Source organism: Panthera onca, chromosome A1, assembly GCF_046562875.1.
Source record: "Panthera onca isolate mPanOnc1 chromosome A1, mPanOnc1 haplotype 2, whole genome shotgun sequence".
Classification (NCBI taxonomy): Eukaryota; Metazoa; Chordata; class Mammalia; order Carnivora; family Felidae; genus Panthera; species Panthera onca.
This window is the reverse complement of record NC_138339.1, coordinates 232786307-232807848: the sequence shown is the minus strand read 5'-3', so window position 1 is coordinate 232807848 and position 21542 is coordinate 232786307. Positions and strand designations below refer to the sequence as shown.

At 50.9% G+C, this 21542-nt stretch overlaps 1 protein-coding gene across 2 annotated transcripts in view; it reads right to left on the bottom strand.

Moving 5' to 3' along the window:
• Positions 1 to 21542, bottom strand: part of FLT1 (fms related receptor tyrosine kinase 1) — a 176479-nt gene that overhangs the window by 17279 nt on the left and 137658 nt on the right. For both annotated transcript variants that reach the window (XM_078443807.2, XM_060637463.3), the window contains exons 18-26: positions 18640 to 18772; positions 13877 to 13981; positions 10316 to 10429; positions 9463 to 9551; positions 5681 to 5837; positions 5154 to 5251; positions 4340 to 4462; positions 2458 to 2569; positions 72 to 171 (exon numbers count right to left, since the gene is read on the bottom strand). In XM_078443807.2, coding sequence (XP_078299933.2) covers positions 72 to 171; positions 2458 to 2569; positions 4340 to 4462; positions 5154 to 5251; positions 5681 to 5837; positions 9463 to 9551; positions 10316 to 10429; positions 13877 to 13981; positions 18640 to 18772 — 1031 coding nt within the window. The remainder of the gene's footprint in view (positions 1 to 71; positions 172 to 2457; positions 2570 to 4339; positions 4463 to 5153; positions 5252 to 5680; positions 5838 to 9462; positions 9552 to 10315; positions 10430 to 13876; positions 13982 to 18639; positions 18773 to 21542) is intronic.

The following is a 21542-nucleotide window of genomic DNA, read 5'->3' as shown; positions in this document are numbered from 1 at the left end:
ATCTCCTTTCTGGGGTGTGCCGGCAGGAAGGGTGTGGGCCCGACGGGGAAGGGAGGCGGCCGGGGGCTCACATTTCAGGAGTCGCGTATTCGGGGGCCCTCATCCTTATGCCTTCCTTCAGACGGCTGCAGAAGTCCTCGTCCATTTGTACGCCCGGGTACGGGGACCCACCTGTAGGACACAGCGTGAGAAAGCACAGGGCGCGTTGTGGCTTCCGGGCGCGAAAGGCCACAGGGGAGCAACCGGTGTTTTCCTCCCCTTAAAGCGATGGTTCGGTCATAAATCCCCAGGGACTGGAATGGCTGCCCACACCCACACCACCCACAGAGAAGCCCAGCAAACCCTTGGGAGGCCACGGGCCTGGGGGTCCGACACCCACAGGCCAGTCCTGTGGCTACTCCAGTCTGCGGGGTGGGGGCTCCCCGCGCCCCATAAGGAACTCTAAAGAAATCCCGTCATTAGAGACTCATACCTTGGGTTAATGAGATTCTTTCTAAAAACACAAGCGACCCGGAATAGGCCAGTCGTGGATCATTCCCACGTCAGCGAGAACGGTTTCCTTCACTACTTTCCCTGACCTCCTCACAGGACCCAAGCACTAACACTAGCTGCTGTGTGGGACCTGAGGGAAAGGGGGCCTTGGGCTCCAGGGTGAGGCTGAATGGGGGGGGAGGGAAAGGGGGCCTTAGGCTCCAAGGTGAGGCTGAATGGGGGGGGAGGGAAAGGGGGCCTTGGGCTCCAGGGGGAGGCTGAATGGGGGGGGAGGGAAAGGGGGCCTTAGGCTCCAAGGTGAGGCTGAATAGGGGGGAGGGAAAGGGGGCCTTGGGCTCCAGGGTGAGGCTGAATGGGGGGGGAGGGAAAGGGGGCCTTAGGCTCCAAGGTGAGGCTGAATGGGGGGGAGGGAAAGGGGGCCTTGGGCTCCAAGGTGAGGCTGAATGGGGGGGGAGGGAAAGGGGGCCTTAGGCTCCAAGGTGAGGCTGAATGGGGGGGGAGGGAAAGGGGGCCTTGGGCTCCAGGGTGAGGCTGAATGGGGGGGAGGGAAAGGGGGCCTTAGGCTCCAAGGTGAGGCTGAATGGGGGGGAGGGAAAGGGGGCCTTGGGCTCCAGGGTGAGGCTGAATGGGGGGGGAGGGAAAGGGGGCCTTAGGCTCCAAGGTGAGGCTGAATGGGGGGGAGGGAAAGGGGGCCTTGGGCTCCAAGGTGAGGCTGAATTGGGGGGGAGGGAAAGGGGGCCTTAGGCTCCAAGGTGAGGCTGAATTGGGGGGGAGGGAAAGGGGGCCTTGGGCTCCAGGGGGAGGCTGAACAGGGGAGGGGAGGGAAAGGGGGCCTTGGGCTGCAGGGCGAGGCCGAATGGGGGGGAGGGAAAGGGGGCCTTGGGCTCCAAGGTGAGGCTGAATGGCGGGGGGAGGGAAAGGGGGCCTTGGGCTCCAAGGTGAGGCTGAATGGGGGGGAGGGAAAGGGGGCCTTGGGCTCCAGGGCGAGGCTAAATGGCGGGGGGAGGGAGTGGGAGGGGGAACGGCCCGCGGACAGGGGGGCTGCCAGAAGGGCCTAGACGTTGCCTTCTGCGTTCTACCGTCCAGAATACCCACACAACCTTCCCTTCTAGGGGGACGCTTGGCGGGGGCCAGGAGTGAACGACGCCTCCCAACCTGCTCTGCTCCAGACCTCGAACCTCGTCTGTCTCAACATTCGCTTGTCTGCACTTTCTGTGCCGTAGGAAGCAGCTGGGAGGCGTGCGCCTCTGGCACTGTGTCACTGCGGGGCCACTGTGGCCGCCAAGCTGCTTTCAAGGACTGAAAGCAGCAGGTGTCTGTCATCGAAAGCAGGGGAATGATTTTCACACATTACAGGAAACCAGGGATGTTACCGGGTGACTTTAAGCTGCTCCGAAAGGCAGAGTTTTGGCAAAGTCTGACAGACCGCTGGCTAGACCCCACGCTTGGGAGGCCTCAGGGCATCCGTGTGTGTCCGCAAGCAGACGTGGGCTCCGGGCACATCTGTGTGCCTGGGGCCGTGAACAGGGTTTCCAGCCACCCATGGCGGATGTTACTGGAAGCAGAACCAATATGATCGGCACTCCTATCGTTCGCCCTGCATAAACCAGCGTGGAGGGCTAGCCGTGCTAATATTGGAGCCACGAGAAAGGCCTCCCATCTCGAACCCTGGTTGAGCTGTGCTTGGTGGGGCCTTTCCGAAGAACTTCTGAGAGGTGGCTGATGCGGGGAGGGGAGGGGCAGGGCGTTAGGAGCCCGAGACTTTGAGAAATGAGGAGAAGGAGCCAAGGATAGAGACAGCAGTCAGACTGGCTAAACCTGACTTCAGACGTGATGCTGGTCCTAAGCCCTACACGGACCCACGCGTCTCTGAGATGCTGTTCTCAAGGGTGCATTTACCCGGAGGACGCGCGGCAGAGGGTGCAGGTCCCTTTCTCCCCCCCTCCCCCCTCCCCCCAGATTTACCTAAGGAGAAGATTTCCCACAGCAGCACTCCGTAAGACCACACGTCACTCTTGGTGCTGTAGATTTTGTCGAAGATAGATTCGGGAGCCATCCATTTCAGAGGAAGTCGAGTCTAGAAAAGGGCAGGGGGGCCTTGAGCAGAAGGACGTGAAAACAAAGCATGTTCAACCCAAGTGCCCACGGGGTCACCTCCCAGATAACACTCGGCCCACAGATCATTTCCTAGAGCAGCTATGGTTTCCTAGAATGGAGGAAGCCCTTCTAGCGTGCAGCGCCACACCAATGGGGCAGTAAGTGTTGGGTGAGCCCCTCCCACGTGTCTGACGTGCCCTCGCTCCATGACTCTGTAAGAAGAAGCCCTTCTCCCCACAGAAAGCATGCGCGCTCTACAGGGACCTGGAAAAGAGTGACCTGAATGAGGACACATCCTGAAAACTGATGATTTCCAGGGCTTTTTTTTTTTTTTTAAGAAGGAGGATTTTGAAAGGCATCCCTATGTAGACAGATGATCTTAAAAGTCACTGAATCGGGGAAGTGAGCAAAGGCGTTGGAAGGAAGGAAGGTGATAGACCGCCTCTAGGAGACCATGTGGCTGGTTTTCAGGTGGGAAGACAAATCTTCCTGCTCTTCGGAGAGCAGGGGTCCCACTGCATTAGGCCTTGCCACTTAGAAACATTTTGTTTTAAATGTTTTTATTTATTTTTGAGAGAGAGACAGAGAGCACAGGTGGGGGAGGGGCAGAGGGAGACACAGAATCCGAAGCAGGCTCCGGGCTCCGAGCTGTCGGCACGGAGCCCGACGCGGGGCTGGAACTCACGGACCACGAGATCGCGACCTGAGCTGAAGTCGGCCGCTTAACCGACGGAGCCACCCGGGCCCCTCAGGCCTCGCCACTGGAGACGGGTGAGGTTCGACAGGAAATAAGGGACGACAGAGACAGTGAAACGGAAGTGAGAGAGGCTGAAAGAGAGATGACAGAAAACGACAGGCTTTGCAAATCAGGGCTCCTAAGCTCTCCTTTCAGGAAAAGAGACTGTTGGAGCAGCGGTTCTCAAAGTATAGCCCTGGGATCAGCTGTGTCTGCGGTACCTAGAAACTTGTTACAAAGGCACATTCTCAGGCCCCACCCAAGCCTCCTTGAATCAGAATCTCCGGGGCCAGTGGGGGGGGGGGGGTGGGGAGCTCAGTAAATTCTCGTTCCATAAGCCCTCCCAGGTGATCTGTGTGCTTGGTCAAGTGGGAAAACCACGCCTAGAGCAATCCTCAGAGCCCAGACACAGGCTTAAAGCCCTCAGGCTGGAGAAGAGAGGACACGGGAGGTCACCGCCCAAAGTGAAAAATAACACAGTGTTCAAAAACAAGCAGGGAAAGAGAAGCCAGGGTGAGCCTGCAGGGAGATGCGAGGCAGGGGGGGCAGACTCGGGAGGTAAACTGTTTCCTCCCCAGCAAGATAATACCGACACCCTCCCCCACCCCTTCCTGGGATATACACACCTGCTGAATCAATCACCCGGGTTTATTTGAGGGAAGAGTCCAGGGTGTTCTTTCCAGTGGTTCAGGGAACTCCCAGAGGAGTCAAGGGGAGGTGAGGATACGGTCTTACCAGGGCCCCACGGAACACTCCCCGGGTTAGCAGTCTCTGGCAGTTCTGCCCCAAAGGACAGGTACCAAGCCAGCAACCGGGAAAGGCCAGGACCAGGGGAAAGGGGCACTGCTGAGCCCCACGCAAGGCCTCTCTGGGACACAGCCACGCGGGCTGCTTGTCTTCACAGAAAGCACACGATGGTTTTCAGGGAGCGTGTAAATATCTACCCAGGGCTTTGGTCTGTGGTTTAAAGATGAGAGGGTATAAATGAGCCCAAGAAACATCAAACTGACTTACGTCTCCTTTTCTCACATAATCGGGGTTCTTATAAATATCCCGGGCAAGGCCAAAATCGCAGATCTTCACCACGTTGTTCTCAGATAAAAGAATATTTCTTGCTGCCAGGTCCCGATGAATGCACTAGAAGAAGAGAGTTGTGTAATCAATGCATTTCCTTAACCTCACCGGCTGATTTCCCTTCCTCTTAATTGGAGGATCCATTTCGCATCCTTCCTTTCCATGAAGGAAGCGACTCTCAACGCACAAGGGGTTACCATAAACACGAAGGCATCTCTTCATACCCATGGCCCCAAAGTCAACAAATGCCCTGGATCCAGCGTCCTGGTAAACCAAGCTGGCCACCGATTTCTACCAGTAAGCAAAACCGCCCCCAGCCCCCCGCTCCCCCCCTGCCCAGCCTTTCATCCCGAGGTGCCAAGGTCGGATGGGGACCCAGCTGCAGTTTCCGTGGAGGACCCCACTGGGTTGTATTAACAGAAGCTCTCCTGTGAAGTTGTGTATTCTGAGATTCTGGCCAGTTCTGAAAAGATGCCAGAGGGCAAGGTGGAGAATGGTCGCCACATTCGTCTAATCTGAAACCTGGTGAGGTTTTTTTTCCCCCAGAGTTAAGTTCTATGCCTTGGTATCCAAGACTCCTCAGTCCTATCAGGACAAACTGAGGCATCTGTTGATGACAACACATGACAACAAATTGCCATAAGTTAAGCAAATACTGGGAAGAGCCAATTGATTTATAGCACAAATGAGTGTGTGTCCGTATGAACGTCTTCCGGGCCTGGCAGAGAAGAAGACAGTAAAGGGCAAGGCTGACCTTTCTGGAAGACAAGAACTCCATGCCTCTGGCCACTTGAAAACTGTAAGAAATCAGATCTTCCATAGTGATGGGCTGCTTGTAGAAATCATCGGAATCTGGAAAGCATTAAAAGCATAACTGTTTGTGATGGCTCTCGTTATCCTACCAGATCCCTGTTTATTGGAACAATGTTAGCAAAACAGAAAACAAACCAACAAGTAGATCAGAGTTCAGTTTCAAGAGCATTGGAGTTTCAACATGAATATCCGAGATTTTTCCAGGCCTCCGGCCCATTTTACCCAAGGATGGGGGCGGGGGATGATCCGTCAAGACAAAAAGCCCTGAGGGGAGACAATTGTACAGTTCCCCGTCAAAATTAGTAACTCTGTAAATAATCTTAATTCAAATCTTATCTCCTCAGGACATTACCCTTCAAGTCTCCCACGGATGTTTATTAGGGTGATAAATAAGAAAAAAATTTCAGAGATGCACAGTATGTTGTAAAAATATCTCAGACTGTAGGACAGGAAGGAATTAATACCTACCCTCCTCTTCCTCAACATCACTCAGACTTTTATCTTCCTGAAACCCAGAGCTTGCGAAGCTCTCACTGCTGGTGACACTATCTAGTCTTTGTTTCTTGTCTTGCTCCGGGTCTGGCTCCATTTTTTCTTTTTTGGGCTCCATGTGTAATGCTGCATCCTTTGAACAGACCAAGAAGGACACGGAGAAAAAGAGAGTTCCAGAACAGCAATGAGCAAACTAAGCCTTTAGGCTGGCAGTCGCCTGAGCTGAATGTCATTGCACAAAACGGATAGATAGCAAATTGGTAGCAAGGGCCCTGTGGCACTCAGGTGCCTGATTCTTCCTGGGTTTCTAGAGTCTGGTTCTGCTTTTCGATGGGCTTCTAGACAGCATCTTAGGTAGGATAAAGAAACATTAATGGTGCTCACTGAGTGCTTACTCTGTGCGAGCCGGTATATTAAGAATCTTACATACGTTTTCTTATTTAATCTTTCTAGCCATTTTCTGAAGTAGTTGTTGCTTATACGTGAAGAAAACGGGTTCCGAGGAGTCAAGGAATAAAAGTCACATGCAAGTGGTAAATGGCAAAGCTAAACCCAGGTCTGGCCAACTCCAGTCCATGCCCTTGATCATGTTTTCCATACCACCCGCCATCTTGTGAAAGACGATCTGAATAACAGAAGTCAATCCCTAGCGGACGTAGGGCTTCCCTTGACATCATCCCTGTGGGTAATGGGAGAAGGCTGTGGTTCTCAATTTCTCTCATTTGTTTGGGGAAGGACGGAACGTGAACATTTCTTTTTCTCCCCTCCATTCAGAACAAAGATACAGTTTGATCCTAATAAGGGCAGAAAAGGCCTTTCATCCTGGGCTGGACATCCACGCCCTGGTTTGTAATCTGGCTCCTCTATTAACCATGTGATATTGGGCAAATTACCTAGGTTCTGGGGGTCCCATTTTCCTCACTGGAAAAGCTCCATCAGCTTATCGTGTAGGTGGACTCCTCGGAAAGGAGGTGCCGGGTTGCGGTGTTCACGTGGACCCAGAAAATAGTTCTAGCGTCTTTGGGAATTCATCTCATAGCCGGGACGCTGCAGGCTCAGCTCCCGGTGCCCCTGTGGCGATGTGCTCGTGTCGTGTGTACCTTGGCGCGGTGATGCTAGCTGGCTAGACCGCGACAGGGGCGGAGAGGGGCCGGGGCTCGGTGGGGTCCCTTCACGCACCTGCACGGCGCGCCGGTGCGGGGGGCAACTAGCCAGGCAGCCTTGCGTGGCCTTTCCTAGAACTGTCACCAAGTAGGAGAGATCTTTCCACTAGAGGGCGCAGTGGGAGTAAACAGCCGCCAGAGGAAGGAGCCACAGGGGAGATGGGGGGACAGACTCCGTTGGGGGGGGTACCGGGCTCCTGACCCCTGGCAAGGGAGCACTGCGGGCGGGTCGGAAGGCCTCAGCACAGGTACCCAGGGCCTGACAACAGGTGAACTAGAATTCCTTGTTATTGTGTCTCCCGGAGGCAGTTAGAGTTGGTTCTGCTCAATCGGGGACTGACATTTTATTGGTTACAAGGCCTCTTCTGGGGACACACAGGCAGCGGGGAGAACAGCACTGGCAAGGGTATGGGGAGGAACGGGTTCAACAGATCTGCTCGTGGCTCAGCCCCTGGCAACACTCTCCGGGCAGCCTTCTTCCTCATCCTCCCAGGGGTCACAGCCTGGGCACCTGGGTCTGCAGGGACCAGAAACTCGAGCTGCCTCACCCCCTCCTTGACCCCCAATCTATGCTCCACTCAGCTTTGCTTATTGGTAACCACCTCTGTGAAATAAATAAAGGTCTAGGTACCGAGCTTTCGGGACTCTGGCAGAATACGGTGACATTTATTACAAAGAGTATTCAACGATCCTGGGGCATCCGTTTGGCAAATGAAACATCCCGTTTCGGGTTTTCCCTTCACTCTCTCTTTATATTCCTTTACCTTCCGAATATGAAATACGGACATGTGTTTTCCACGAAAACGCAAAGTTCCACCAACAGGGAGGCGACTCATTAAAAATAGCCAGAGTAGGAAGCAAAGCTTTCCAAACAAAGGATGCACAGACCCGAACGTTCCCGCCCTGCCCGGGTCCCTGGGGTGTGCCGTTGCCTTAGTTCTTTTGAAGCCAGTCCAGGACTTCGGGACTGAAGGGACTTTGCACTGCTCTCAGCCCAGGCCACCACTTTCCCCTTTTTCTTCTGGTCTCCCCCCCCTCCCCTCCCCCCGCCCCTTCTCCCCCTGCTCTTCCCCCCTCTCCCCGTATATGCTGGTAGGGCACAAAAAAAGCTTTGCATGGGGGAGTCCAGAGAACTGGGATTTTTCTCCCCGACTTCACCTCTTGGAGGGTGAATCACTAAATCACTAAAAGTCAAGCGAATCGTAAGCCAATCACTTGACTTTTCCGGGCACATCTCTCATGGAGGGAGAGTGAACTAGCTGACCGCACGCATCCTTTCCAGCTTCAGGATCCTTTGTTTGCGGTAATCTCTACACCCAATGTGGGGTTTGAACTCAGGATCCTGGGGTCAAAAGTCACAGGCTTTACCTACTGAGCCAGTGAGGTACCCCTTCAGCTTCAAGATTCGAATTATTAGAGCGCGTGATTTAAAACTGGGAACACTATGTTCATGTATATATGGTTCCAAGTAGACCACCTGTGTCCTCGGTTGGGTCAGAGTTGGAGGGATGAGAGAATCGGCCAGTTGTCTGGCTGTTCTTATCCGCCTGTCCACGTGGCAGGTGGGTGTAATTCTTGGAGGTGTGGCACTTTATCCGTCATCCACATCGGTGGCATTCGGTGGGATTCTCCTTATCTTTCTATCTCGGTGGGCCAGTGATGACAGGGATAGGTAACACTTTGGGAATGCGTAGTGCAATAAAAAAAAAGTGATTCCCCCAATAGTGCCATGAGTTGGGTTCTGTTATTACCTCCGTTTAATAAATGAGGGAACTGAGATTGAGGGATTGAGTAACTTGTCCAAGGTCCCAGATTTTGAGCGGTGGAGACGGACAGGATGTATGATTCCAGAGTCTGCGTGTCAAACTACCACCCCGCATAGACTCATCACCAACGCTGCTGATCATCGGTTGATAATGTTGAACTATTGCTTCCCAAGCTGCTCCAGCCCAGAGAAGGACATGACACTGGGGGAACGGGTCACCCCGGCCAAGTTTTATTATACCTTCTCCGCCATTCAATAATCTTTTAAGCTTTGTTTGCCTTCAGGACTTAAAGCCTCGCGTCCCTTTTGTTACGTAGCTTTATTTTAGTGCGTCAGGCTGGCTCCGAGCTGACGTGCGTGGTGAGGGTTTGGGGAAGGCAGAGTCAGGGCAGAGCAAGGGAAGGACATGATTTCTCTGGCTCCATCACTGGCCTCTCGTTCACTAAAAAGTCACTCAGTTGATTGAGGCCTTAATTTCTCTAAAAAAATGGAGACAATTCTACTTGCCATCATCTTTCAAGAAACCAGTCGCCAAGTGATGTGTGCGTGTGCGTGTGTACGTGTGGAGAGAGAGAGGAAAAAACCGATCAAGATGCTTAGATAGGTATTTAGGTAGATGGCTGCTGAAGTTTAACCTCTATCGCTGCACATGCTGGGATTACATATTCTCTGCACTGCCCACAAAAAGTGTGACATATTAGCATGCAAGGAAAACTCAAAAAAGGAAAAAAGCAGAGACTGGGTGCGAAGCTTGGTCATTCGTGGAAAAACAGAGGTTTCTCATGCTTTAAGCTGCTATAGCCTAAACCTCCCAACCCTAAGCTCCTTACCTTGTTGAGAAAGAATAAGTCTCGTTTGCTCTTGAGGTAGTTGGACAGATTTCCGTATTTGCAATATTCAACGATCACCATCAGAGGCCCTGCAGGTCCAAACAGATGGCTTATCACTTGTCAGTTCTCCACGGTGATGGAGGCGCGGCCAGCTACGGCTGGGTCTCTAGCTGGAGCCTCCCGGCTCTTGGCTGTTTTCTGTACCCACGGCTCCTCGGAACAGGTATGTCTACCCGACTACCCTTCACCTCTACTCCTTTTGTTGAGCTTGGATAACACTCATGTGCACAGGTCTCTTGCATCTTTCTTTCTGGCTTAAGCAGTGATCGCACATCTACACGCGAGCACTAACCTTGCATCGGGGAAGACCGGAAGGTCTTCAGGAACATGCTGGCGTCCTCAGTCATCCCCACAGCCCTATCCCGGCTGCTTGCCTCAGTGGAGAAAACCTGTCTGAAGGGAATGGCCCCTCTGGTTGTCCCCCGCATCGCCTCCTCCTGAGATCCTCCCAGGAGGGATTCCTTTCTCTATGGGAAGCTTCAAGGAATACTCAACCTTCTGTCCATTACCTCAGCTCTGGCCACGTCCTGAGAGAAAAAATGCCCTTCACTTGACCTGGAGCCCATGGGAAGGGTCTAAAAGGGAATCTTTCTCTTTAGAACCTTTCAATTGACTGTACAGGGAAGGCATTTCTAGGAGGGGAGCACCTTTCTGTAAGTGGACAAGTTGTCTGCTCTGGACACGAGAGGCTATTTTTCAGGAGGTGCGGAGGAACGAGGAGAAAGAGCTACGTGTCAGACTCTGCTCTTAGGATGTGAATGGAGAGAGGGAGCGGTCCCTCCTTCTCGTTTACCTCCTTGCTTGGTACAGGCTCCCAGCAGGTTGACCACATTCAGATGGTGGCCAATGTGGGTCAAGATCTTGAGCTCAGTCATCAGAGCTTTGTACTCGCTGGCCGTGGCCCCCTCTGTGTGAGAAACAAGGAAGAGTCAAGGCGACAGGACAATGGGGCTCTTTCCGCTGGAGGCGGCATTCCTGCCCCCCATGCTTGCCGAGGCTCAGACGGTTGCTTCACTAACTTCCCCACATTCTGCAGCAAGGCCAGGTCTCCAGACTGTTTTCATTACTCCCTCCCTCCTGAGCCAACATCCTTTTGATTACAGTAAGCCCCAGAAGCAGTGGTGGGGTTAGTCACTGGGCATTTCCTCTTGGTGGACCTGGTCTGCTCAGCAATGCGCTGACTCAGAGCTGGGCACCTCGTGAAAGCGCCTTCCAAAGGCTTCCGCTCTGCAGAACCAGGCGCAGCAAGAACCTTCCAGACAGGGGATGTGCCCACACCTCCCCTCTTTTTCTCACTTTCCCCTCTTTGAAGAGTTACAAAGAAGGAGCACCAGGGGTCTGCAAGAGTGGAATGGCCACTTCTGTAAACATCTTTGCAATGTGTTATTTTCTCCCTATAACCTTTTCCTCCCTGGAGTCTGCAGGGTTATCTCAAATTGTGAGGATCCATAAGCATCTGCCTTCAACTCCATTCTCAGAGATAAACAACATCAGTCTAAGCATTAGCAGAGTCTAAAGCCTAAATTAAGTTTGTTCTGTTTTTTCTTTTCTTTCTTTTTTTTTTCTTCTTTTTTTGGTCTTTCTTACTGGTTAATCCGTAAGACTTTACAAAATTTAACAAATAAAGTCCTACAATCTTGCTGTAAAATATTCCAACAATATGATGTATATAGAGTAAAAAGTGAAAGCCACTCCAACCACATACCTCCCTAGATAGACCTTTTTCTTTGTATTTACAAACATATATACCCACATAAAGGTCTTTTTTTGTTTACATGAGTCATAAAAAAAATATATATATATGTATATTTTTTTTAATTTGCTTTTTTAATGTGTCAGAGACTTTTCCAATTCTTGTTAGTTGATTAATAGCATTCCTGGCATGTGAACGGTCTCCAGTTTTTTTTTGTTTTCGTGTGTGGTTTCTATTTTTTTTTTTTCCCATTACAAATAACACTGTAGTAGATGGCGATGTGTAATCTTTCTACACATGTGCAAGTAAGTCTGTAGAACAGCTCTGGAAATGGCCAAAGCATGTGGATGGTATTTCGTAAGCACAAATCATTTTCAGATCATTTTCTAACTAATAACCAGATAAACTCTAGAAGCTTCCCAACAGGGTTGGGATTGGCTCAACAGGAGACGCACAACAAATATTTGTTAGAAAAATAAACACCGTGAATACGCTTCTCTTTGCAGACATGGGCATAAGGCCCGAAAAGGTTAAAGGTTCTGCTCCAGGGTACTTTGAAAGAGCTTCTGACTCATGGCCTTTGTTTGACATTCTGTCTTTTCAATTTCTCCTAGAAACAGATGGCCAACCAATTCAAGCAAGAAAGCTGAATGAAAATGGTTTGGGGGGGATTTTATAGAGTGGGTGATTTGGCGATCTTTTTAAAATCCAGGCTAATGGCTTTAAAAAGATAAGCATTTTATCAAGACACCGTGTATGCTTTTTCTGTATTACGTACACTACGTTCTGCCGGCCTTTCAAATTTTTCAAGTCAGAATTCCCCTCCTCCGACTCATCAATCCTTCCAGGCATTTATGCCCCCTTGGCACAGGGGAAAACCCAGCTCTCTTGTTCAGACCGCTCTGTCCCCAGGCAGGTGTTACCTTGGATCCACAACAGACGAGTGCGGGCACAAGACCATCTCTGCTGGCGATGATGTGTGGTCGTAGGCAGGGAAATGGGACAAGCTGAGGAAGCAGACGCTTCCAGATGGAGCCCCGACTCAGCTCAAGGGTGGATATTAGAGTGCCTCCATAACTCGGGTCAGGGCCATTTTAGAGTTTGGGGGCCACAGGCCGCCGGAGGCCGGGTCTAGACAGCCCCTCTTCTGCAGCACCGTGGTGGGGGGAGGGTAAGAGCGCTGCACTCAAACCCCTACTTTTGCCCTGGGGAGCTCTGGGGCCCGGCAGAGGTGATTTAACCTTTCTGGGCCATGTCTCTTCATCTGCAAAGTGGGGAAATAATATCTCCCTCACAAGGCTGCAGAGAGAAAAAGAAGAAGAATGGCAATCTCCTGTGGTTCAAGCTAATACATGAAGGCACTTAGTCTGGTGCCTTCTCACACAGAGGGCATACTGATGCCTCTTCTCTTCGGAGCCTGGGCCACGGGGTGTGGGGTGGCGTGCTGGAATGTAGGCATGCCACAGAAAGGCCTGCCATCCTCTGGGCAGTCCATTTGGAACAAAAGTCCGGATTTGTGGGCCTTGAGACTCCTTCCCTGGCTGCTTTCAGAGCAGAACTGTCAGGTTCCTTGGAGGGTTTTTATCAGAGCCTTTGCTTGACGAGGGCAGCCTTTTGAGGTAGAAGATATCATTGCCTGGGGCTCCTGCAAGAGGCCTACTTTTTGGTTTTAGAATCTTAACACGAGTGGGGCGCCCGGGTGGCTCAGTCGGTTAAGCGTCCGACTTCAGCTCCGGTCGCGATCTCACAGTCTGTGGGTTCGAGCCCCGCGTCGGGCTCTGTGCTGACAGCTCGGAGCCCGGAGCCGGCTTCCCATTTGTGTGTCTCCCTCTCTCTCTGCCCCTCCCCTGCTCATGCTCTGTCTCTGTCTCTCTCAAAAATAAACATTAAAAAAAAAAAAATTAAAAAAAAAAAAGAATCTTAACACGAGTTGAAGTAACATAAAAATGCCATCACGAGTGAGGAAATGAAGTCTTTTCTATACTTCAGAAGACATCTGCATCCCTGAGATGTCTGATTTATACAGCTTTCCCCTATTCTCATTTTCATCTGTCTTGCGGGTGATCATGAATCACCGTGCGATTTGGCCCTACTTCCCCAGGGCTTCTCTGAATGGTTGTGTCTTTCAACACCAGAAAGATTATCTATCTATCCATCTATGTAAATTTCTAAAGAGGAAATGTGTTGTGTTTGGGACCTGACGCTATCACACAGTTCAGAGTTCTGATGGTCTCAATTATTCTGGCTTCACGATTTCACTTTAGAGTTAGGTCAAGCCCCAGCTAAGCCGTTGGGATTTACAACCCACAGCCGATTTCCCCTTAGAATGTCCTCGTGGATCCCTCCAAAATCTTGAACCTGTGGTTACAGTGAGCTTAAATCCCTGGTAGTTTCGAGCCTGAGATGTGAGAGGAGAAAGATCTTGGAGGTGACAGAAATCATTTTCCCGTGGACAGTGCTGGATGGTTTCATTTACAGGGTTGATTCAGCGCTCTTGCTGGCCTGATAGAAAACTCCCGAAGCCAAGGGGCTCCCAGCAGTAAAGACAGTGGTGTGGCCTGAGCAGAAGTAGCTTGTGTCTGTTCCCAGGCCATAGCTAACGTGTACCAGTGTTTCGGGAATCTAGTGGGTCGGCCGAAACCCAAACTACAGCCTCCGTACCTTTCAGCATTTTTACAGCCACAGTCCGGCACGTGGGGGATTTCTTAATGCCAAATGCGGATGCTTGAACCACTTTTCCGAAAGCCCCTCTTCCGAGTGACTTGCCTGCAATGAAAAGAAGACACTGATTTGTTTGCCAAGCCAGCAGGATGAGGACAAGTCTTTTTCGGGAAGAAGGTGCCTTTTGACCTATGTGTGTATGTGAGCCGTGTAGCTTTGAATGGAATCTCCAACAAACTGAGCCCAAAAGAGTCAAAGTAAGGGACACACTTCTGGGGTATCTTTCTTCCGCCTCCTCACTGGGCTTCTGAGGGGCCGTTATCCTTTGCAGCTAGGCCAGGCCCCTAGGATGCATTTGGTGTGGGTGGGTGACCAATTTCCTCTTCACAAAATCCTCCCAGGGGGGCGGGGGTCTCTTCCATTGTTTAATAACTTTATTACCAAGACCTCCCTTTGTTTAACCTAAGCCCCTTTTCTTGCCTCTGAAGGTCATTTCTTCTGATCTGTTTTCAGCAGAAAGGAAGAAACCAGAGAATGGGGGTTACTGCTATTGGCTATCATAATGCTCCACAGCTAGAAAAAAATCACTAAGTCATTTCTCAGACTTGCTTGCCAGCCAAGATATTCTAACATGTCCTTACATGATGTACAGGCCTTCGTGGCTCAGCACACGAGTCTATCAACCAACCACTGGTAGTTAATTGGTTTAAGCTGCAGAGAAATGGTTGCCAAACGCAGTAAGAAAGTAAGGTTTCTTTCGTGGGACCTGTTATGTTCCGCCATAACAGCTGTTTTAACACGTTTCTTTCCTCACCCTTAAATGAGACCACTTGACTCAGAGGGGCACCTACCACGTGGGAATCTTCCCAGGACCTAGCTCAGCGCTCGGTGCAGAGAAGGCCCCTTGTGCGTAAATGCAGAATGAAGAGCAGCGATTTGGGAACTTGTGAGACGCTCAAAGCAGTCACGGGTAACTAGAGGAACCCCCCTGTCCCCAGTGGGTCGGAGACCGTGAGGGCGATGCTCCGTGAAGAGCACACACCGCCCCCCACCCCCCCCACCCCCCGGAATACCTCAGTCCCCTTTTATATCAGGGGACTTTCTCTTGCACCATCAGGAAACAGGTAGCTGAATACAGCCTGGAGAAAAAGTACACCTCAAGCAGGATATGGCAAAAGGAAGAGTGAACCAAAGAAGTCACTCTTGTTTGGTTCTTGGTTAGGGAAAAAATAGCCAACAGAATGCCTCTGGTCACAAGTAAATCCCGGTAAGGAGAGTAATTTAACACTCCTCCCTCAGCCTAGTCCTCTTTATCTGACTGTTCTGCTGAGGCACCTTCAGTGAGTTAACGAACCAACCTTCCGTCCCGTCCTTACACTCCAATCCCTTCCCCCCAAGAGACATAGGTGCGTGTTTGTTTCTAAGATTCTTGTGAAGTTTGCCTGCTTCCTTATCACATTACAACTTTATCCTTCTAGGCACGATGACTCAGTCACATAGGTGACTTCCCCCTGCCCCTGCTTAGCATCTTCCGCTCCTACCAATCCCCCGAGGCCATCTAGTCAGGACACAGGAAAAATTCGTTTGCCCGTGTAATCAGAAGAGCCTCTTTGTCGCTATCTCTTTGCCTCTATCTCCTGGGGACAGATAGGAGGGAACATTGGTGACGCGACTTGCTTTTTCTCTGGTCAAAATGCCCCTGGTAGCGACGGGGAAAGGTCATTCCTCCTAGAGTGCGCACCATGGACAGGGACAGAGTCTCTGCTTCCTCCTTCAGCTAAAACTGTCCATGAAGTAGACCAGGATGGGGACTCTAGGTTGAAATAAAAGTGCCTTGGGTGGACCCTGCAGGACCGGGACGTGGAAATCACGTACAGAATGAGTACCAGGGGCTACCTTCTCCAGACTTGTAAAGATCGGTGTATTCTGGTTAAAGGCTTGCCCCTTGCTGTTTTAGGGCAAAAGAACGTGTTTCTTCTGCAGCGTCTTCTACTGTCTAATAGGAAAAGTGTCCCGAGCCTGACAAATATCAAGATGATCTCTATCTCAGGGACACCTCTCCACATACCGTGAAGACCCTTGCTGCTTGGGGGGCAGGCAGAACCCTTTTCCCTTCCACGGCCTCAGCCCACCCGCGTTCCCTCCTTAGCCATCACGGCACACTTCATTTTCACTGGTGTTTGGGGAGTTTGCTTCTGTCAGTGAGAATAAGCTCGTTCTCACTTGGCTTCCCTCGGCCTTTCCATCTTTTTTCTCTCGGAAGCCTGACTGCTGCCTCATAAAACAGCATGAAGCTATTACGGGCTCTTTGATCATCTGATGCCTCGGAATCCTTTGGCGGACCCACTGTTCCAGCTTCAGGGGAGCCAGGCTTGACCTTGCCTGATCCTTCTTTTCCCTTAAAATCCTCCTCGGTGTTACCCAAATGCCACTGACTGGCTTGTGAAAGAGCTAGGTCACTGCCATACCATGAAAGGCTATTGGAACCTCCTCCAAGAATGTCCTTGACCGGCCAGGGCCCCGGGGACACTCCGGGGAGGGTGCAAGGCGCCACTGCCACGCAGAGCTGGTCTTCCAAGAGGCAACACCTGCCTGGGCGCCGTCCACTTGCAAATTCCAGACTCCTTGTGTTGTGGCCTATATTAGGCAATGCTCACTTTATTTCGCAGTAGAAGATGCATTGTCTGACATTATCCCACCTCCCGTGATAAAATGGTAAGAGCTGAATTCTCCCTGACGTTTAGCGAGGAACCACTAACAAAACAGATTCCTTTTGTTCCTGGATTTCAGGAATTTCAACGAGAGCAGCACTTTTGAGCCAAACTCCTACTGCATCTATCAGGTACCATAAATTCTGACTTCTCTCAACAGTGCTGCTAATAGTTACCGACAGAGTCCACACAGCTGAAAAAAAATCAGATGCGACTTGTCTGTGTATTTCCCCACACAGTGTATTCTTCTGTGTGTGTTTATAGCCCCATTATAACTCTGCCCATCAAACCAGCTTTTTCTCTCCATCCATCCAGACAGAATCTTGGTTACTGTCACTTGCCAGACATTACTTCAGATTACTTTCTGTCATGTATTTGGCTTACGAACCAAAAAATCTTGGGCCTTTTGCCCCCATGCTAGTAGGGGGAGCCTTCTTCTGGCCCTTGCAGCCACACTCTGCATTGAAAGACACAGTGAGCTGACTTGACACCCTTTCTCTCACCCATCAAAGACACTCCCATCCACATGAGCCAAATCATGACATCTGGCATCTCCAGGAAGGAAGAGATCCATAAGAAAGGTCTTCAGCAAGGAGAATCTCCTGAAACGGGATTATCTAAACCCACAGAGCCCCAGGGGAAATCTGGTGGAAGGATTAGCAGTGTCCCTCAGTGTGATATAGATCACAGGGATAGATACCAGGCGAAGGAGTGAAGAGATGGGATGAACAGCTCATCTGTCCTATACAGGAAGACGCATGTCTGATGGTGACTAATAACTCTGGAAAGCAACGTGGCCTGAGAATGGCTTACGGTTGTGGGAAAATTATCTCAGTTCCTTGCCAAGGTCACTGAGGGGCTGGGCTAGCTGCCATATAATTTAGACTTGCAGAAGGAACTCATCTATGTACCACCTGCCCTTAACGACTCTAAATTCAGTTGATATTTCCACCCCCCCCCCCCCCCCCCACCCATCAGCAGCCATTGCTGGCTTTTGCCTGTCTCTCCAGCTTCTTACTGATTTCCAGTTTTCTTCCCCAAGCCAAACAGAACATACTCTTGGGGCCAAGTATCCTTTCTCATGTAAGAAGAAACCTAAGTGGAATCATTTCAAGGCCTGAGCTGTGGGGGGAGGGGAGGCAATGCAGTTGAATTTAAAACAACAGGCTCTTTTGCCGAGGGTGACAAGATCCAGGAACACTGGGTCCACGAGTTGGGTTCCTAGTTCCAATTATTAATGATTCTGGCACACACAGAGCGACTGGAAATTTTTCAGAAGCCACTATCCAAAAATTTTGGGCAAGAGTAATCGCGGCTCCTTTTGTTCTGTACTACTGAGGGCTGGAGATCGATTTGCATTGTGAGGTCTGAGCTGGGAGGGGTGGGGGGGACTTGGGGGCGAGCTGAGGGAAAGCACGGTTGCCTGGTGTTTACAGCATCTACGCTACCTGGGAAACAACAGCCCGTGCTCTTCAAACCTGAAATGCTAATGACCCCCAGCACTTTCTTCTCTGTCTGGACATCCTGGACCCCCAGGAAAACTCAGAGTACCTAATCTGTGGATTTGTGCAGAGGGGTTTTTTGACCCACAGCCTTCAAGGGCACTGACGCGTTCACCAAAGGTTTGATTGCGCTGTTCCTTGCCATCTTGACTTGTGTTCTAGGTTACAAATTTCTAAGTCCCCCAAAAGGTCATTAAGGGTGCCTGTGGTTGTAAGCTTCCTGATGGAACTCATCTCTGCCCTTCACCTGTCTCCTTTTGTGGCTACCTCCTTCACCCTCTGAGGCAAGACACTCAGACGCCTTTGCACCCCCGCGGCTTAGACGGGTGTCTGCTGCTCAGAGAAGGTGCTGGGAAAGTGTTCGGAGAAGGAGCAGGTGCCCTGTCCCCTTGTACTGCTGTCCCAGCACTGTTAGGATTGTCTACCCCAGTGCCCATCTCCCTTGCTAGTCTGTGAGCAGCTGGAGGGTAGAGCCCGAGTCTAGTTGACTTTTGCAGCCCTCAAACCACACGTTTTGCACGTTTAGGAATCTGTTGAACAAACACATTACCCAGTTTGAGTCTCTCCCGGGCAAACTCCCACTTGCTGGCATCATAAGGGAGCCGCTCACACTGCTCGTCCAGGGGGACTTCGTCTGGGTCCATTATAATCGATAGGTAGTCAGTCTTTATTTCCGAGGAAGACTGAGAAAGAAAGAGATCGCGACGTCACTATCAAGGAAACAACTTACAAAACAAAAACCCGGATGCCCAATTTAAAACAGTACCTGGCAACACCTGCTGCTCGTTGAAACCGGGTGGTTGGGTACAGAAAGTCCCCCTCTGCATACGCACATGCACATCACACTTGGGTGTGCAACTCCCACTAAACAAGCCCTTACGGTTCTCACGCGGCTTCTCGGTAGACTGGCTTCACCGCACTGCCCAGATAACACGCGCCCAGGTTCTCCAGTGACCTGGGTGCTTGTTCTTAGACAATTGTCACATGATAGTCCTTCTCCAAAAAAGCATAAACGTCACTCCAAACGACTGACTGAACATACCTCTCCATGGCCATTCTGCACAAGCAGGAGCATACGTCACAAGGTGACAAGTGGGATTGAGGCTTTTCAGCATTTGCAAGAATGGCGAAGTGAACCCAGGAGCCCTGGGACGGTTAAGAGGCATATTTCCTGTGAAGTGTTTAAATCTACTCAGAAGTCCTGGCCCCTCGGTTGCTGCAGCTGCCCGGAAAAACTATAGGGTCCGTCAGTGAGAACACAGTAAGATTTACCTCCGATAAGAAACAGAAGTTGATTATTTCAAAGGCCAAGGGGTAAATTGGGTCTGAGATTCAAACACGGCCATGTCCTGATCGCGTTCGGCATCAGTAGGACGTCAAACAAGGCGGGTGTCTCCCTTCAGGCGCTTACTTTATCTTGGCAAGGCACATCGAGCCCAGAAAATATCCTTTATTTCAGGTCACAGATGAGTGGATTTGCATTTAGTGTCTTAGAGTCATAGCAGTGGGTGTACTGCCTGTTCATTCGGTGTAGAACTGATGATGGCATTTCTGTGGGCAGGACAGAAAGGAAGTATGCTTGCCCACATAAGGTGGGCTTTGATCAGCCTCGCCGAGGAGTCGCATAAGCTGCGTTTCAATGAGTTTCGGGCCCGTCCTGCGTTGCCCTTCCCTCAGCAGGACCAGAGTTCAGGAGAGAAGACACCCTCTCCATACACACCATGTCACGCTCGCCCACATTCTTCAGCTCTAACTCACCCTGCCCGGGGCTGTCACAGCTCACCTCATCCATCACTTGGAATCGGTCTCCTACTCACAGGAATTATCACTAAAACGTGTGACAAATCGCTCAAAGCAGAAAGACTGGCCCGGCCTCCACGACGAGGGGAAAACAGAGAAGGATGTGGAGCACATTCGTCACCAGCGACGTTTGCCATCGGTGCCAGTCTTGGCGGGGCCAGCCCGTCGGACACTGGTGTGAGTCTGTAAGACTGGAAAGGAATACAAACCCCTATCCCAGCGTGCCGGGCGTGCGCTAGAGAAGCCGCTGGAAGAGGTTTCATGAGTACGCTTTTCTATGTCCAGTCGAAACAGTCCGACGAGAAACAATCTCCCATCTTCCAAGGGCACAGGACAGCGAGAGCCCAACAAGGGACCTCTCACTTTCCGGAGAGCGCGTGGGGAGCTGGGAAGGGGTGTTGAGAGCGAGGCAAGGGGCCGGGCAAAGAGAGACAATCTCCCCATCTGGCACCTACGGAATTTTATGGTTTATCTCAATCAGGCAGGTGAGAGGCAACACCACACAAGTGCTTGAGGAGAGTAGGATCGTAGAATCTCAGTCGGCAAATATTTATTCTTCTGATTGACACTAACACTGAGCAGCTACTAGGTGTTTGGCATGGAGGTTGCACAGCTAAGCGCTTTCAGAGGCCAGGCATTGAGGCTGGCGGGCCGGATCTGAGTCACAGATCAACTCTGGACCAGCACATAACCTTGGCAAGTTGCTTAACCCTTCTCAACCTAGTTTCCTTATCTGTGAAGTAGTGATAACGACAGTCCTTATCTCCTAGGGCTGTTGTGAATATTATGTGAAATAATCCATGCCAAGCTGTTAGAACAAGGTGTGGTATACAGTAAGCATCAATCAACGATCCACGTTAGCCGTAACTGTAACACTGGCCTATTGCAGGGTGGGGATTAAAAGGATAACGTCCAGTCCGTATCCACAGGAATTCACTTGCGGTTTCGAGAAACCGCATGGAAATAGTTTTTGAGGACTTGTATCTCCTTGCCTCCTACGATTAATCACCTTTCAAATTTTATAAGCATTCCCTTCTGGAGAGAGAATCCTTTCTTGCTCTCATCCTTTCTTATTGAACTCAAGGTTTCAGATTTTTAGAAATACTAGGGCCATCTTCAATTTAGTCCCAATTCACCTTTCCAGTGAATTTCCACTCTGCCCCTCTGTGCTCCTCCCCTAATCTGGGGCGTGGGGAGGAGTGTGGTGGGCTGCATTTTTCTGCTGCTTTCCTTCCAGCTGCAACCTTCAAACTCTTTCTCTAAACCTCACTCTCTCTGAAGTTTTTTCTCTCTGTCCCTCCTTTGTGGCCTCCGAACGGGCCTTCCAGATTTGGCGGGTGTAATCTATTTGGCAAGTTTGATCCATTTCCCTTTATGATGTCTCTCCCCTGTCAATGCCACTGTGTGGCCTCTGTTTCCTTCTAAAGCAGTGTGGCCTTAGCTGTCACATCTCAAAACCCATCATTCCACACGGCGGACTCCTGATGGTACCTATTCACCACGGAGGACGCCTACTGTCCTCGCCTCTCATTTCAACGGCTATGAAGGACACCTTGTTGGTTTTGGTTACAAGTCTAGGTAAGGTCGAACGACCTTGGTTCAAAACTCAGCTCCCACTCTAACCAGCTTTGCGACTTTGGGCAAGTTATTTTA